The following is a 15,345-nucleotide window of genomic DNA, read 5'->3' on the forward strand; positions in this document are numbered from 1 at the left end:
GCTCGTGCTGCACGAAAACATTGTATCAGAGCGAGGGGCCATTTGATTGACTTTGCAGAACGGTGTGAATGGTTCCGAAGTATCAACGTGGAGCATTAGTGTCTGCTTTAGAGGACGGTGAACTGTGCGCAAGCAATACAGAATGATAGCATAGCACTGGGTGATCGCGAAATCAATTGTAATATTCGATTGGGGAGTCCACAACTAGTCTATGATCGGCGAAGTTATAGAGCGAGAGAGTATTCGTCATTAGGATATTGTCTTTTGATAATAAAGCAGTTGGTCACTAGTAGACGTACGCACCAGAATCGATGATTCATTGGGACTGTTTATTGATTGTAGATATTCGTCTCCCATTTATAGTATTGTATGGCGTAAGCATGAGCGTATGACGCATGCGGGTCATTTACATGGATGCAAACTTCGGACGAACGATGTGAAATCATATTTAGAGCCGTACGGCTTTAGTTGGCAATCTTTGGGTAAAAGCAAAATAAGCCTAAGAAGAAAGAGTGCCAATACACGTAAGATGACGTTTGTAGAACATGAACTTGATAGTATTTTTTTCTATCAACTAAAAATATGCAATTCATTGCAGAAGTTGGTTTCATTTTGTAGTTTTGCCTCGTATCGTCGAGTCGTATATTCATTTCTATTGCTCCACTATTTACAGAACATACAACTGTATCATCAAATAATACCTAGCTCCTGCACTTCATCAGTTTTACATCAATTGATAAATACTTCATGAAGGAGGCACATTGAATGTACGTTTTACACATTTTAGGCTTGTAGTTTGAAAAAACTAAACTCTTGTCTGGGCTGCATCATCATAACACAACATAACATCATTGTTTGGGCTATTGTTTTGTACAATACCATATAATTTTTCGATATTAATTATAGTTTTCTACTTACAACTATTCAGTGATTTGATCCACTTTAGTATCAATTTAAATTCTTCGTGTATAGCGCAGCATTTAACTGAAAATATCGCCTTAAAACGAATTTCTTGGTGCCATTTGTGACGCTCCATACATCCACCACACAGGACTGTAAGCATCCCGGCGTCATCCGCATAATTCCATCAAACGCAACGCCAAGAAACAGCACGGCGAGTATCTGTGACTCAAGGTGCAGCACCGACGAAACAGCGAACGAACGAACATACCAACCAAGGAAAGGATGGCGGAAGGAAGGATGCAAGGACGCGAGCACACGAAGCCGGCAAATGGCAACGGCGGCGCAGCATCAGAATTATGCTGCCATGCCGAACCCCAAAGGAAGGTGGTACCGCGGTTGCACCTGATGATCCGACGACGACGACGACGACGACGGGCGCGCCCGAGAGATAGAGAGAGCGAGAGAGACGGCAAACAAACAAAACAAGTGCACGGATAGCGAACTAAGGACATGTGCACCTTCGCACCATCGTCACCACGGTAGCCGCCGGGGCCGCCGGCCACAGTTCCTTTCTCGCTCGCACGCACGCACCGGTTCGTTCTCACTTCGGTGCCGTCGTCGTCGCCGTGAGTCGGACGGTCCGACCGGAGATCTCGGTTTCACGAAGCCCCAGTTCAAGATCGGCCGTTCTCGTGACGAGACGTCTCGTGCGCTGTGCTGCCGCTGTTGTTGTAGAAGCTCATCTCGAGAAGCACAGCTGTCCTCCTTACGTCCTCCGGTTTAGTGTACGACGAAGACGCCGGTTCCGGCCGCCAGTAGTGTTGTGCGATAAAAACGGATTAATCAGCGGATTCGGAAGCCGCACGGACATCACCGACCGTTTCCCGGAAGTGTGTTCCAGTGCGACGGGTGGGTGATATTCCAGCGCCGGTTGTTCGCCTAGAACGGGTTCGCTTCACTTTCTCGGTGCCTTCCTTCTGTACACAGTTGCAAGCAACTCAGACAACGACCGGAAGTGCAATCGGTGGTGACGGTGATGGTCAAAGGATGACATAAAACCATAGAGAGCGAGAGAGAGAGAGAGAGAGAGTAGCGAGTGATACACCACAGATACTTCGCGAGTGAGTCACATTACACAGTCCAAGTCCATCCCGTGTTTGTGGATTTTCCCCGTGATTCCAGGCGATCTATACATGCGTGTAAGTGTTTGCGTCCATCTGATGTGCCAGTGACCCCCGGAACCGTGGTTTACGCTCACGATCCTGACCTTATTAGAAGCCCACTCGTAGCAGCAGTCGCGTTCCCAGGGGAAGTGTTGCAGGAGATAAAAGGAAAAAAAAAAGTAAAGTCCGATAAGCAAACGTCACGACGGATAGAGAGTCCGGCAAAGCGAGTCAAGTGTACGAGTCGCTCCAGTAACATCGCAATCGCGCGGCGGAAGCAGCAGAAGTGACCGTGTGGTGGGTGGATGGGTGGTAGTGCCCTGTTTGTGACATAAGAGAAGAGAGAAGAGAGAGAGAGAGAGAGCGTAAAAAAGGAAGGGAGATCCCAGAGAAACCCTTTTCCGAATTATTGTTGATACAGTCAGCTGTGGTGGAGGATCGCAACGCAAGCAACAAGTAGAGGAAGTGTGGTTGTGCGCGTCCGTGTGCGTGACTGAGTTGTGTTGGCACTTGTCCTGTCTACCAACAACCCCCCCAAAAAAATCCGAATGTGGTCCGAGGCGATGAGCAGCTTGGCCAAGATGTATCCCAAGCTCAGCCCCGTGGAACTGTCGGCGATACTGATGAAAGGTAAGTCACCGAAACGATGTTCAGGGAAAAAAAACATACGGGCAGCGGCGGGGATTCAGCATCCTTTGCCCGTGAATCTCAACTGAACCTCTGAACCGCTGCTCAAGCTGTGGCTATGTAATTATGTCATTTATTAGTGGGCGCCACGGATTGCGTTCGGATTTTAATTGACCAAACACCCGCGTAACTGGAGGACTGACTGGCCGGCCGGCCGGGAGGGGAGCCCTCCCGGTGTTGCCACGTCGTCGTCGTCGTCGTCTTGGTTGTTGCGTTCGCACGCGCGGCACAGCTTCGCTCACTCGCTTCGTCCATAAATCACTCAATTCGCTCGAAGCCGGCTGGACCGCGGACCGACCGACGATGGTGCGATGATCGTACGTGCCACCGGGTCCATGTGCCGGCCCCCCCGGAACATGACATGGCCCCGGGGGTGCGAGACATCATCGGTGTGACATTTGATGATCATCATGCGCCAGCATGACCGTGGGCCGTCGTGTTGCATTTAATTAGCAATATGTGTGGCGGCGGTGTACCGGTGCCTGGGGCTTAGGGTGACGCCTACTGGTCCACCGGATGCTCCTTCCCGTCCCCCCCTTCTCTCTCTCTCGTGCTCCACTTCAAAGTGTAATTAGTTTCCGGAGCCACCATCTGTCACCACCGGCGGATAAACTGGCCACGCCAAAAGAGCATAACTCGCGCTCGCCAGCCAGCCAGCCAGCCAGCGGAACTCCTTTCGCCGAAAAGCCGTAGACAATTCGGTATAAATAGACCGGATGTCGGATTGGCACCAGCTTCTTGATGTTCTATGTGAGCACGAGAAGAGTGCAGTTCTGCGAAGGGAAAGGTTCTAAAGGGCGGCACGATGTGGAGCGTCTGCAAACATCTCGCCCCGTCCCAACACCCCATTTCGGGAGACAGCTGAGGCTGTGCGGCAGTCCATCCAAGGTAGATGGACAAGCGTTCTTGGAAACGCTGGCAGCCGCACCACCACGCCTGGAGGTTAGAACTAGAAACCGAAATCCGTTTCATGAATGGCGTGCACGGCCCATTGGATGGATGTGACTGCGGCGGACCAGCGCATCTCAAGATGTGGCGGGGTATAATTATAGAACACTGCTGTTGATGCTGCTGCTGCTGCTGCTGCTGCTCCACATCATCATGTGCTGCCCTGGAAAGGGGCCGGATCGCTGGTGGAGTCGGGGAGGATGAAATCCATCTTACGTGGTGCCGCCCCGCGTACAGGGATCGCAAGGCGGGCTGGTGTTGCATTTTGGAGATGGTTTTAATGAATGATCTCTCCCGAAGAGCTGACTGGAGGAGGTCCGAACGGTCCTACATCCCCATACACACATGCCGGCCATTCCTTGGTAGAGGCCCGAAAAAAAAGGGGGCTTTTCTGCGGAACTCACAGATTGCCAAACATGTAAATGACACGTTATGGCGTGGCGTCGTTGTTGTGGGACGCCCAACGAGGGCAGCGTAACCGGGTTCGACGAGAAAATGATTTATGAAACGATTTTTCCCACGGCTCGGCTGGTTTTTTGGTCCCGGAGGATTTATGTTGATGGCGGTGGTTTGATTTCGATTCTTCTCCGAAAAGAAACTTCTATCCTTTCTTCAGCCTATTATGCTGCGACTCTATCGACTTGCGACTGGCTCTGTTGCTCTCGTCGTTCGCCTGTGACGCCGGCCGGACGATGGCGTCACACTTAGTCACTCTTGGGATGGAGCAACCACCCTCCGGTCCGTATGGGCACACTGTTGGATCTCCTTCTCACTTACCACACACACTATCTCTCGCTCTCCCTGCGAACGATTGCGTCTGCCGGACGTTCGATCCAGCCGCAGCCAGCCAGCCAGATGTTCAAACACCAAACGGGCGCTTCTCCTGGGCGCTTATCATCATGTATGTTGTTTGCACATTGACTCGAGAATGGGGCGAGTAAAGAGGGGTTGGTGTGCGGTTGTGGTTAGGACGGTGGTACTGGTGACGATGATGACGATGGTAGTGCGCCATTCAGGCACTTCCAGTGGTAATGCTCACCATCAGGAGCGGGGGGGTTAGTATACCGAGCTTCCCCAGTCCCAGCACTGCCCGTGCCCGATGTGGCCATCTGTGGATCGAGTATTGCAAATTGGTGTCGGCAACAATGCGTTCGATAGTTGCCTGGATTGGAGGAGGGAGTCGCAATCGCAAGCTACGTGAGAGCAGAAAGGCGGACACAGGGTATCGGGGACGCATATGGTTTCCAGCGGCAGAAGGATGAGCTGGCTGGATGGATGGCTGGCTGGCTGGCTGGGTGGATGATGTTTGTGCTATTCCTGCACGGACATGGATTGGCTATGGCCGTTGGACAGCTGGAAATATTGGAAATCAATAAGAATGTCCAGAGGGGGAAGAAGCAAGCAGACGGAGAGCGTCTCGTGTATAACACGCGCGGAAGTATGTGTTTTTCGGTCTCGACCTTTATGGTGCTGTAAAAGCCAATCGACGTGGAACGAGAACGGAACCAGCTCGAAATCCATCACCCAGACCGGGAGCTTCTTTTGAACAAAAAACATTCCTCCGTCGTCTTGCCCGATGGAATGTCTACACGCTGAGAGTCGTTCTGTTCGTCCGAGAGAGAGGAAATCTTTCTCAGTCGCACTACCGAAGGGGGATGAAGAGATCAAAACAACGGAACTTATCTAAATCTTTCTGTAAACTTCTACCAAATTCCTGGGCTGTCGAAAGAGATTTTCCTCTGACGAAGCACCATCGCCCAGCACGTGACACATAGCGACACAGCGTAAACCGTGCTGAACCGCGGTGACCCGTTGTAAAAGTGGCCTGATGGCAGAAGCAGCGGTCAGTCAGAGAGGAAACTAGTTTTTCTTCCGACGCACGTCAAAACCAATTTGTCATCGCTCGATACTTCTCGAACGAACGCACGCACCTCAAGGGATTTACCGAATCCAAGAACTGATCGCCCATAAGTGTCTAGGTGGAAGTTTGTTTACAAAATTTAGACGCAATTTCCTGCCATCATCGTCGTCGTCGTCGTCGTTGTTGTTGTCGTCGTTGAAAGGGATTTTGGGAGGTCCTTTGGATGCTGGATCAGCAGATCAGTTGAAGATTCATATAAAATGGCCGCCTCCTAGAGAGGTGCTTCCTAGAATTGACCACAAAAAAAATCCCGAGGAAAACTCCGTTGTTAATGGTGCGCCCGGTGGGTGGAAAGGGAGCGTGGGTTCTGCTTCTTGATGGATCACCGTGTTGCTACGAGCGCCGCCATCTGTGACACGGCCGCTGGTGGCAGTATTTTGAGGGAAAACTACCGATCCCCGGTGCCCCCTCGACTAGTTGTGACATTTCGTTGCGTCGCAGGAATGTATTCTTCCTGTATAACCCATCCCATCCCGGCACCATCACCACCACCACCACCACCAGCAGGATGGTGGCCAGATTTTCCACGTGCACCGGAGACACCAGCTATGCTGGGTGCGTTGTTTTCTCGGGAAAATGTTTTGATATGAAGCCGTCATGCGGCTGAGTGGGCCGAAATGGGGTCGACTTCTGGTGTGTTCTCTTTGGTCTTCGTGGACAGGAAGGTCTGGCGGGGGGGGATGGATGGGTTTGCTCGTGTAAGATTGATAAATTGGGTGTTCGTCCGTCCGCTAACCTTTGGCCATACTCCATGAGCACCGTGGGCAGCATTTAATGTCTTTGGTAGTAGTTGCCACCATCCTTTCTCCGCAGGCACATTGTGGACCTTGTGCTTGTGGTTGGTTCTATTTGTTTGTCATCAACGGATCGGTCTGCAATGAGCCGCAGGTGGCGATAAGCAGCAGCAGCAGCACTAGCAACAGAAGAAGAACAAAATCATTTATCGTCTAGCAGTGACCACCATCACACCGACTGGGCGCTGACATTCCGATCCGATTGCTTAAGCCGTTCCGTAGACACATTTCTCTGGCCTTTTGATGGGGATGGGACGCTCTCGAAGCTGGTCAAAGCACGGATGAGTCTTTGTTCAGCTTCAGGCTGTCGGTTGTGACGATGAGCATCGACAGAGAGCAGCGTTTTGGAGGAATCACAACACCGACGAAAAACCGAAATACATAACCATCGACGTTATGGTTAGTTCTGTCGAGCTTCTTTGCATATACGCCTCAATCTGCGCCCGGCGAAGAGCAGAAGAGATGCGAGAGCTCGGAAAAAGGTTTGTCCCCCCCCGTCTTTATAGCGCTACTAGTGTGACCGTCGAGCGCGCGCACCCCACCCCACCGAAAGCCGCGCAACCAATAAAATCTTTATGGGGGGGCTCCATTATGAATCTGGTTTTACTATTTTGAGAAGAGATCCGAATCGTCGCCGTGCGTAACAAAGTAGCATCGAAGCAAAGTGTGGGGTGCGGTGATGGGATGGGAGAGTGGGGGGTGTCGTTTTACAGCCGGAAGTTTTGGCCTTAAATATCATCTTGCCTGTGGTGCAACTGGATCAAAAGTTTCCATTTTTGTTTTTTTTTTCTCTCTCTCTCTCTCTGCTGTTGGTTCCGTCTGGTGGCTTGGTGTATCCGGCAGGTGGTGAAGGAGTGCGAGGTTTAAAGGGGGAAGGGCGGGGGGGGGGGGGGTGAGTTTTAGTGAGCTATCCCCCGGAATCATTCGCATATTCTTCTCGAAATGCCGGGACTAATGAATTCATTGTGCGCCTCCGGCTGATTCTCTCAAGTTCCTTACACGGATTGGGCGGGCTTTTGCAATGTAGGTTAATTGATGTCATAAAGCATTCGGTTCAGGAATTTGCCGGTTTAGTGTAGGATCCAGAAGGGGCTTCGGAAAGTACCAGGGTAATCACTCGAATCGGCGCACCAATTAGCATCATGGTGTGTGCGCGCTCAAGATTCAAAAATGGAGTGAGATCGGTTGTTACGGAATCGACTTTATGCGAATCGGTTATTTCCATCGTGAACCCAATTTCCATCGTGAACGCCACAGTAAAAAGGACGAGATTGGCGGAAAAACGGAATTGCTAATGGCGCCACCATCACCGTCGATGGAAGGCGATTCCTATTCTTCCGCGAACTTCCAGACCTCAGTATCCTGCTCTTTACTTCACCTTCGTTCCCCCGTATTCGATGCATCCCTTTGGGAACCAGGTACACAGAGCCTATTCTACCGTTTTTTTTTTTACAAACGAAGATGCATTCAATCCACGAAGGAACTCCAAAAAGAGGCTAATGTACCGGCGAGAGGTCCGTGAGGGCATTCAGAGATCTCAAGGGTTGCCCTTTGTTTGACAAGCCCCCGGTGGGTATCCCAAGCTTATCGCGGGCGCAGAATCTACGAATCCAAATACCTGTGGCCTCCGGCGTCAAGCACGTTGGAGCCCTGTTCACCATCAGGACGACCGGTACACTTCGGTGGTCCGACCCGAAGGAATCTTCCGAGAAACTAACGGGGACTAGCCGCGCCGCAGAGTGTGTTGGGGCAATAATCGAAGATCTAGACAAGTCACGCCGCCCCCGGGAGACACCGGTCGGTCGGTCGGTCCGGGGAAGGTCGGACACAGCTCCACACACAGATGGCGCCAAAGCGCACACCGACCGGTGCGGTATTGAATTGCCGCGCATCTTCTCCTTCCCCTCGGGAGGCGGTTCTTCGGGAAAACAAATCTCTCATCTGCGCCTCTCTCTCTCTCTCTCTCTCTCTCTCTCTCTCTCTCTTTCTATTAACTCTTCCGCCCAGCTTCCGGTGGCACTTCTGTCTATGTTTATACCGCCCGGCGTGCTACACTGGCATGTGGCGTCAGTGAACGCCACACCGTTCCTTCACACCACTCGCCGCGGCGACAAGTCGGCGGCGACGACAAGACGCACTAGGACCTGGCCAGCAATGGCGGCAACGAGCTGGAGTCCCTCTCTCGTTGTCCCTTCGTCACTGACCCCGGGCTCTGGCCCATGCCTGTAAAACGAACAGCTTGGATTACAATTTATTTTCTCAGATGCCACTCGATTCCAGTATCCCGTCTTTCCCCGTCTTGCCCCCCCCCCCCCCCCCCCCCCAACTGGGGAATGAAATGTTTCCAATCGCGAGCGCGATCCAATCTTCAACCGCTTCTCCGTTGCGCATCAGCGTACGCGGCCACGCCGACGACGAAGGGCACGCAGGATGCCGCGATTAAGTAAATATAAATACACAAACAAATTGACCCGTCGCCAGGCTAAGGCGCTCCCGGAACACATATAGAATCCGGTTCACTTACGTGGATCGTTTGGGTGCGAGGAAATGTTTTGCATCAATGCGGCCATTGATCGCTCGCTCGATCGATCTCGGTTTCAAATCCAATTCGGACTGCATCTGTAGTCCTCAACTCCCGATGCGAAATGCGATGCCCGGCCTGCTGTTTACCATGTCCCGGGGCCCCCCAGAGGACGCCACCGCGGAACCGAATTTTGCGAACCGTGGGCCAGTGATCGATGATGGAACGCGCGCAAACAAACACTTTGCCAGCAGTTTCCAGCTGGCAGCATCATAACACACCGTTGAAGCGAGGGGCAAACAAATCAACAACCGTTTGCACAATGGCGCCGCGGTGTGGCCCTGTGTGCCCTCGTCTCTTCCGTCTTGTCCGCAGACGCCCAGTCCGCAGTCGCGCGCAGCAGCGCGACATCTTAATAGGAGGCGAGCGAGCGAGCGAGCAAGCGATCTGAGCTGGGGTTACTGTACGCCCTGACGTCGCAGGATGTCAGTAGACTGGGATCCAGCGTGAAGCGAGCGTTATTATGGGCGTCCTCCCATTGCCCGGTGCATTCGCTAATGCGCCACGTGCACTTGGAGAGAACGCGATGCGATGGTGATGCAGCAACGGCACGCCGATCCATCGGTCATTTGCATTTTAAAACAAATACCAATCCCGGTGCTGGCTGCTGGCGATCACTTCTCTGCTATCCCTCCGGTGGGATTTTGCGGAACATTACTGGCGCTGTTTACTGAAATCCGAATCAAACTCTGGCCATTCCGGCTTCGCATTCCGTTATTCCATCAAATGAGCATCGCGAGTAGGCAATGGAGAGAAGGACATGCCCCGGGTCGCGGTATGGTAATACGGTAGCCACCGATTCCTAGCCCTCCTCTTGTATCATACGGCCTGTACACAGACACAAACACGCGCGCACACCATCTGGTGAATATGGGTGGTACGCTGGCAGGCAGGCGCATAAATTACTGTCAATTTATTAACATGATGCAATTCGCACCCGTAATTGCCGGAGACGAGTGCGACGAGTACGAACGGGCGCGTGTCCTCGCTTCCACTACCCCCCTCCCCCCCCCCCCCCAAACCGAGGGGCGAGGTCGTAACGTGTGACCTACTACTGCACCACCCAACGGGGTGGTGCTGCATCGTAAGGATTTCTGGCTGCGTAACGCGTGCATGCTTGTTGTTTTGAAGCAGCTCATCATCCTACTTCCTTTACTACTCTCTGCGTGCATATGTGTCTGTTTTTGGAGCGTTTCCGGGATCACGTGGATCCATGTTTGACGTCACACCGAACCCGCACTAATTGCATACGATGCACTTCGCATTTTGAGAGTGAAAAGGAGCAAGAAATGAAACCACTTCGTTGGTTCAGCGTGAACGAAGGCGTTTTTGGAGCTTGCCAAACGCCAAAATTTTGCCACAAAAGTTGACTAATCGGCATCCAAAACGCCCACACGGTCCACTACAGATTAGCTGACGGTCATCTGCTGCCTGCTGCTGTGCTCGTCGCCCCTTGGCTCCAACGCCAGATGTCTCATCGCGTCGCGTTGCTGTGAAGCAGCTTCCGGTTTTGCAACACTTTATTAATTGCCACACTAACGAGGCGACCAATCGATTGCGGTGGTCCCGGCTAGCGGTGAAGCGGGGGGAACGCGCGCTAATTAGGGAACCGGATGCACGAAAAGGCGCGCGTTGAATTTGGAGTGGACAGGCGCACTCCTTTCTGGCGTGCTTCTGCGGATGATCACCGCGGATGATTCAGCTGGTTAGACCGTACTGTGGATGTCTCTTTGCTTTTGTTCGTTCTCGTTCTACGTTTTTTAAAATGTTGATCACACTTGGTGTTGCCAGTTGCTCCTTGTTGGCCACCAGCCGTACCAGGATGTCAACTGAATGGTGCTTTGAACCCCTTTTTTGGGAGGCGCGCAGTCCGATCTGGCTGCACGAACTTCATTTTATTATTCCACCAGAGTGCATCTCGGCGTCGCATGGGGGTGGATCATGAGATCGGTCCTCCCCCCTCCCTTCCTCCTCCTCCTTGGAGTTTAAACCAAATGGTGAAACGAAACGGAACGAAGCTGGACATTCCGCGTGTTCTCTGGAACCCAGTCGTCTCCTCGTCGCCCCCAGGTCGCTCTGGTGTTGATCATTATCTCTGCGGCTCCGTGAAGAGCGACTGCAAACACCGCGATGGTTGCATGCAAAGTATATGCAGGCGGCCGCCGCCCGAGCCCATTGTGGTGTGGCGCAGACGACAGCATATTCGGCGATTATTTATGAACCACCAACCAAGCAATCCGAACCGGAGGAGTGGTGCCGGGCGTATATCGGAATGTTCGTGGGCGAACTGCAATGCAATTTTGGGGCCGGCAAACGATCACCAGCCGCCACCAGCCTGGTTTTGCGATCCTTTTTCGACGACAACAACCACGACGACGACGACGAAGACGACAACAACGAGGACTGCAACGCGAATATACGCGCATGTCGCCGAACCGTGCGCGGATGCGACGCCAGATGGTTGCGTGGCGATTGTCTTCCCAAGAATTCCCGAAAAATCCCGCGCGAAGGCGTCTGTTCCGAGCGGCGTCGCGTCACCACAATCTCATGGCGCCAGCCATCTTTCGCCGACGACGACGACGACGACGACGACGAGAGCACCCCGCGATGATAGCAAACAATAACAGCACCTTTCCCCTTTCCTCCTGTACACCGAGGACTCCTTCGTTCGAGGGATTCCATTTTCCATCCTACCCGTGATCGTCGTCATCAGCAAGAGGAGGAGCAGGAGACAGAAGGTGGAGTCGCGGATATGCTTTATTGGTTCACGGTACGTTTCGCCGGCGGTTGACACGGAGAAAAGGTGCCTGTATGTTTTCGCAAAATGAAACGAAGCTAAACTCCGTTGCCTGAAAGAGACAAAAGCCCGGATCGAGAACAAAATCCGGTTACCGAGCCTAAGCGCCATCAGCTCGCGATCGCGATCTTCACTTTGCCTCGCTCGCTATTGCCACAAAACAGATGGTCGCTGAGCCGCGTTCGGATGGCGAAGCAGAACATTTGAATAATATTCCGCCGAGTTTTTACGAGCCATCCAGCCAGCCAGCCAGCCAGCGAGCCGGAGCTGGTCAGAAGCGCGCGAGGCCATCGTAAAGCTAATGGCGTCTGATGGCTTTTCGGTCGTCGCTCGCTCGCTCGCTCGCTTGCTCGCTTGTCGGTGATTTGTGATTATGGCTGCGTTAATGCGGTGGCTAGCGATGCTCCAGCTGCTGAGCTGCCAAGGAGAAGGAAGCGCCACCACGCCATCGATTGATTATGTCAGAAGAGATGCTGATCTGCTGACTGTCCGTCCAGCAAAAAAGGGGAAGGAAGGTCAACTCGCTGAGCTTTGTTTGTTTGTGCGACGACAGAACCGAGGAAGGTCAACGCTGGCGCGGTGGCGCGATAGTGAACGTGACCTCCCGGTGGGGCGGCTTGGCGGCTAGCGTTTGCCTCCGATGGTCACTTGTTTGTACGCTAATTAACATTCGTGAGTTAATTGTGATGCATCCCTTTCCGTGCGTGTCAGGTGGGCACACGTGTCCACTGGCCACGGCCAGGGTGAAGGATTAGCGACAAGCGCCGCGCACCGCGCCACATGTGATTGGCATGACAAATGGAGGGAAGATCGGTCTCGCGGGAATCGGCTTGTCGCTTGTTGCGAGCTGATTAGCTGGTTACATCGTGTAACATGACGCGCGCCGATGGCCGTAGCCGTAATCGCTTGTGTTGGCTACCACCCGATGATGATCGTGCCGCACGGACCGAGGATCGTTGCACTCGACTCGACGACTGTGCATCTGTTGTCTAGGCGGCGAGGCGCTCGGCTCAGGTTCACCTCTCGGCGAACCGGTGCTGCTGATTTGAATGTAGCACCCATCCCGCGGAGTGGACCACCTCGCCCCCCGGGGGAGCGGTGAGGTGTAGTAACTGTGTTATTAATAACTTGCTAGCACTCGAATGCCAGGCGCGCCAAGAAAAGGGAGATCTGCGTGATCACCGCACGCGGTGCTCCCCGCTGCTGCTGCTGCTGCTGCTCCTGCATACCGATGGCCGGCTGTGTGTTTGTGTTGGGTTAGGTCGAGAAAAAAGGGTTGTGGGCTGCTGCTAAAGCTGCTGGTGGTTAGTAGCAGCAGCAGCTGTCCCGCTGAGCGGTGCTGAGGTACTTTAATTACTCATCGACGCACCGTTCAATCGGAAGCGCTATTTGCGAACAGGAAGAGGAAATGTCCCGAAGCCACGAAGCAAGGAAGATGTCACGATGACACACTGCCACTGTGACGGTGACAACAGAGTGGAATGTGAGAGCTGGGGGGGAAGGGGTGATCATGAAACAAAAGGGGAAACGGCTGCGATCGCGCTGCGGCTTATCTTGCGGCGGCAATCACGCGCCGGCCGGCCTCTCCTCTGAAACAGCTGCATTCCTGGGAGCATCAAAGCTGGTGGCAAGAAGCAAAAGATGGCTTGGGATGGACCAGACACGGCGCGTCACCCTGATATGTGTACGCTGCTCATCACCACCACTGGCGAGATTCATTTACATAAATTTGCGCGACAACTGGCGGTGGCCACGACCGCGCGACTGCCGGTTTTGTGAGCGCTGCGGCTCGTTGCGGCTTTCTTTCATAATTTTCGTCGTCCTTTTTGGGGCGGGCATCGGTGTCGCGATCAGCGTGGCGCCGGCGTATCACCTGAACGAGACTCAATAGAGAGAAAGAGAACAGAGAGTCGAGAGCATTATGCATGCTGAATGGCAGCAAAACGAGCATCATTTCGATACTTTACGGGTGCCACCATCATGAACGGTGGTCAAGGCGTGCTGATAAGAGAAGAGACTTAACCTGCTAGGAGCTTCTCCTCCTCCATCGCTGATCCGTGTACTTCCGGCTCACCCCGTCCATTCTGGTTGGCGCCATCGTGCCGCCCATTCTCCTGACGTATTTCATCGGGACGATTAATTCATTTTCACCTAAGAAGCTGCGCTGAACGAACGGTGACCATCGTACGGGCGACGTATGCGCCTCATAAATCTACGAGGCAAAGTGTGAAATGTCGTGCGTGCGAGTTGTGTGTTCGCTCGCTGCTCACCGCTGTCGGATCACATTAATCAGACGGCAGCATACAGTCGCAGGTGGTGCTACACCTCGAATGCCACCTTAATGGCATTGCTTGGCCGGCGGGAAAAATGTCAATGTGCGTTGGATGAATTTCTGAAATCGTTTCCCATCCGTTACAATCATAATTCGTTTACCGCCACGGTCAGCGGTCTTCAGATTCCTCGTCTGCACTGAGATCGCCTCCGTGGTAAACAGATTACTCAACAGACCGGGGATCTTGTGAACGAAACACCGGGGGCATCACGAAATTCATTGAGAAGAATCTGGGCGGACGTTAGCCATCGATGAGCAATTCCGTGGCGTGCGTAAGCACCTCATCCGCAGGAGGTAACTCCCGTCGAGTTGAGACTAACAGTGCATTCCATTGATTACTTCATCAACTATCGCACCGACAGAGTGCAGTGGTGAGCAGTTGGGTTGCGGAAAAGGTATACATCCACTACCGCGTCACTTCCGGCCATCGCTCATGCCTGGTTGGAATTCCATTTTTGTGTTGTCTGTTTACCTCATGGGCCGAGGAATTTGTGTGACCTTGGTATTTCCTATACGAACTGTTTGTCCTACATTACATCTCCCCTGATCTTCTGGTCTGTTACGTCCGATTCGACTTTTTTCCGATTTTTAACCCAACCGTCTCTCTCTCTCTCTCTCTCTCTCTCTCTCTCTCTCTCTCTCTCTGTGTCTCTTTCCCAGGTGCGGCAATGTCTGCGTCACTGGAGCGTGACTCCGGTTTCAACTCGGGCAGCTCCGAGCACGAGGATGATCTGAAATCGCTCGATCAGAGCTCCCGCGATGGGCTGATCAGCCCGGAGAACAGCTCCGAGGATTCGGTCGAGGTGAAGCTACCGCCCTCCTCACCGTCCGCAACGACAGCAACGTCCGCCTCAGCGACACCATCCTTATCAGCACCACAATCAGTGGCCGTGGCGTTGGTGAAGAACAAACGCAAAAGCTCGGAACCGTTGCGTGTGGTGGCGGAAACGGAGCTGTTGGCACCGCTCAAGAAGCGCATCCGGTACGATCAACAAGCCCAGGTGCAAAGCTCGGTCCGGCAAACATCACAGGACGATGACGAGGGAGGTGAAATGGAGGTGGAGGAGGAACGGTGCGTATCACGGACCGCTACCAGTCCCTTCCGTCCGTGGGCTCCCGAAGCAGGACATACCGGACATGGTCCGGGAGTGGCGACGACGGCGGCGGCGGCTGCCAGCTTCCCTCATCCAGCCGATCTGCTCGTCCGGCATCCGGCCGT

The 15,345-nt window shown here is 53.3% G+C and overlaps 1 protein-coding gene across 2 annotated transcripts in view; it reads left to right on the forward strand.

Annotated features, from left to right (window-relative positions):
• Positions 1-1,600: 1,600 nt before the first annotated feature.
• LOC126570637 (uncharacterized) overlaps positions 1,601-15,345 on the forward strand; it is a 16,002-nt gene continuing 2,257 nt past the window's right edge. Inside the window, exons 1-2 of one of the 2 annotated variants that reach the window (XM_050228562.1) lie at positions 1,601-2,696; positions 14,787-15,345. The exon at positions 14,787-15,345 is cut by the window's right edge and continues 2,257 nt beyond it. In XM_050228562.1, the coding sequence (XP_050084519.1) occupies positions 2,615-2,696; positions 14,787-15,345 (641 nt within the window). In that variant the 5' untranslated portion in view covers positions 1,601-2,614. Of the gene's footprint in view, positions 2,697-8,776; positions 8,860-14,786 lie in introns of those variants that run through there. The other variant, XM_050228563.1, reaches the window with a different exon arrangement.

This window comes from Anopheles aquasalis, chromosome 2 (genome assembly GCF_943734665.1).
Source record: "Anopheles aquasalis chromosome 2, idAnoAquaMG_Q_19, whole genome shotgun sequence".
In the NCBI taxonomy this organism is placed as follows: Eukaryota; Metazoa; Arthropoda; class Insecta; order Diptera; family Culicidae; genus Anopheles; species Anopheles aquasalis.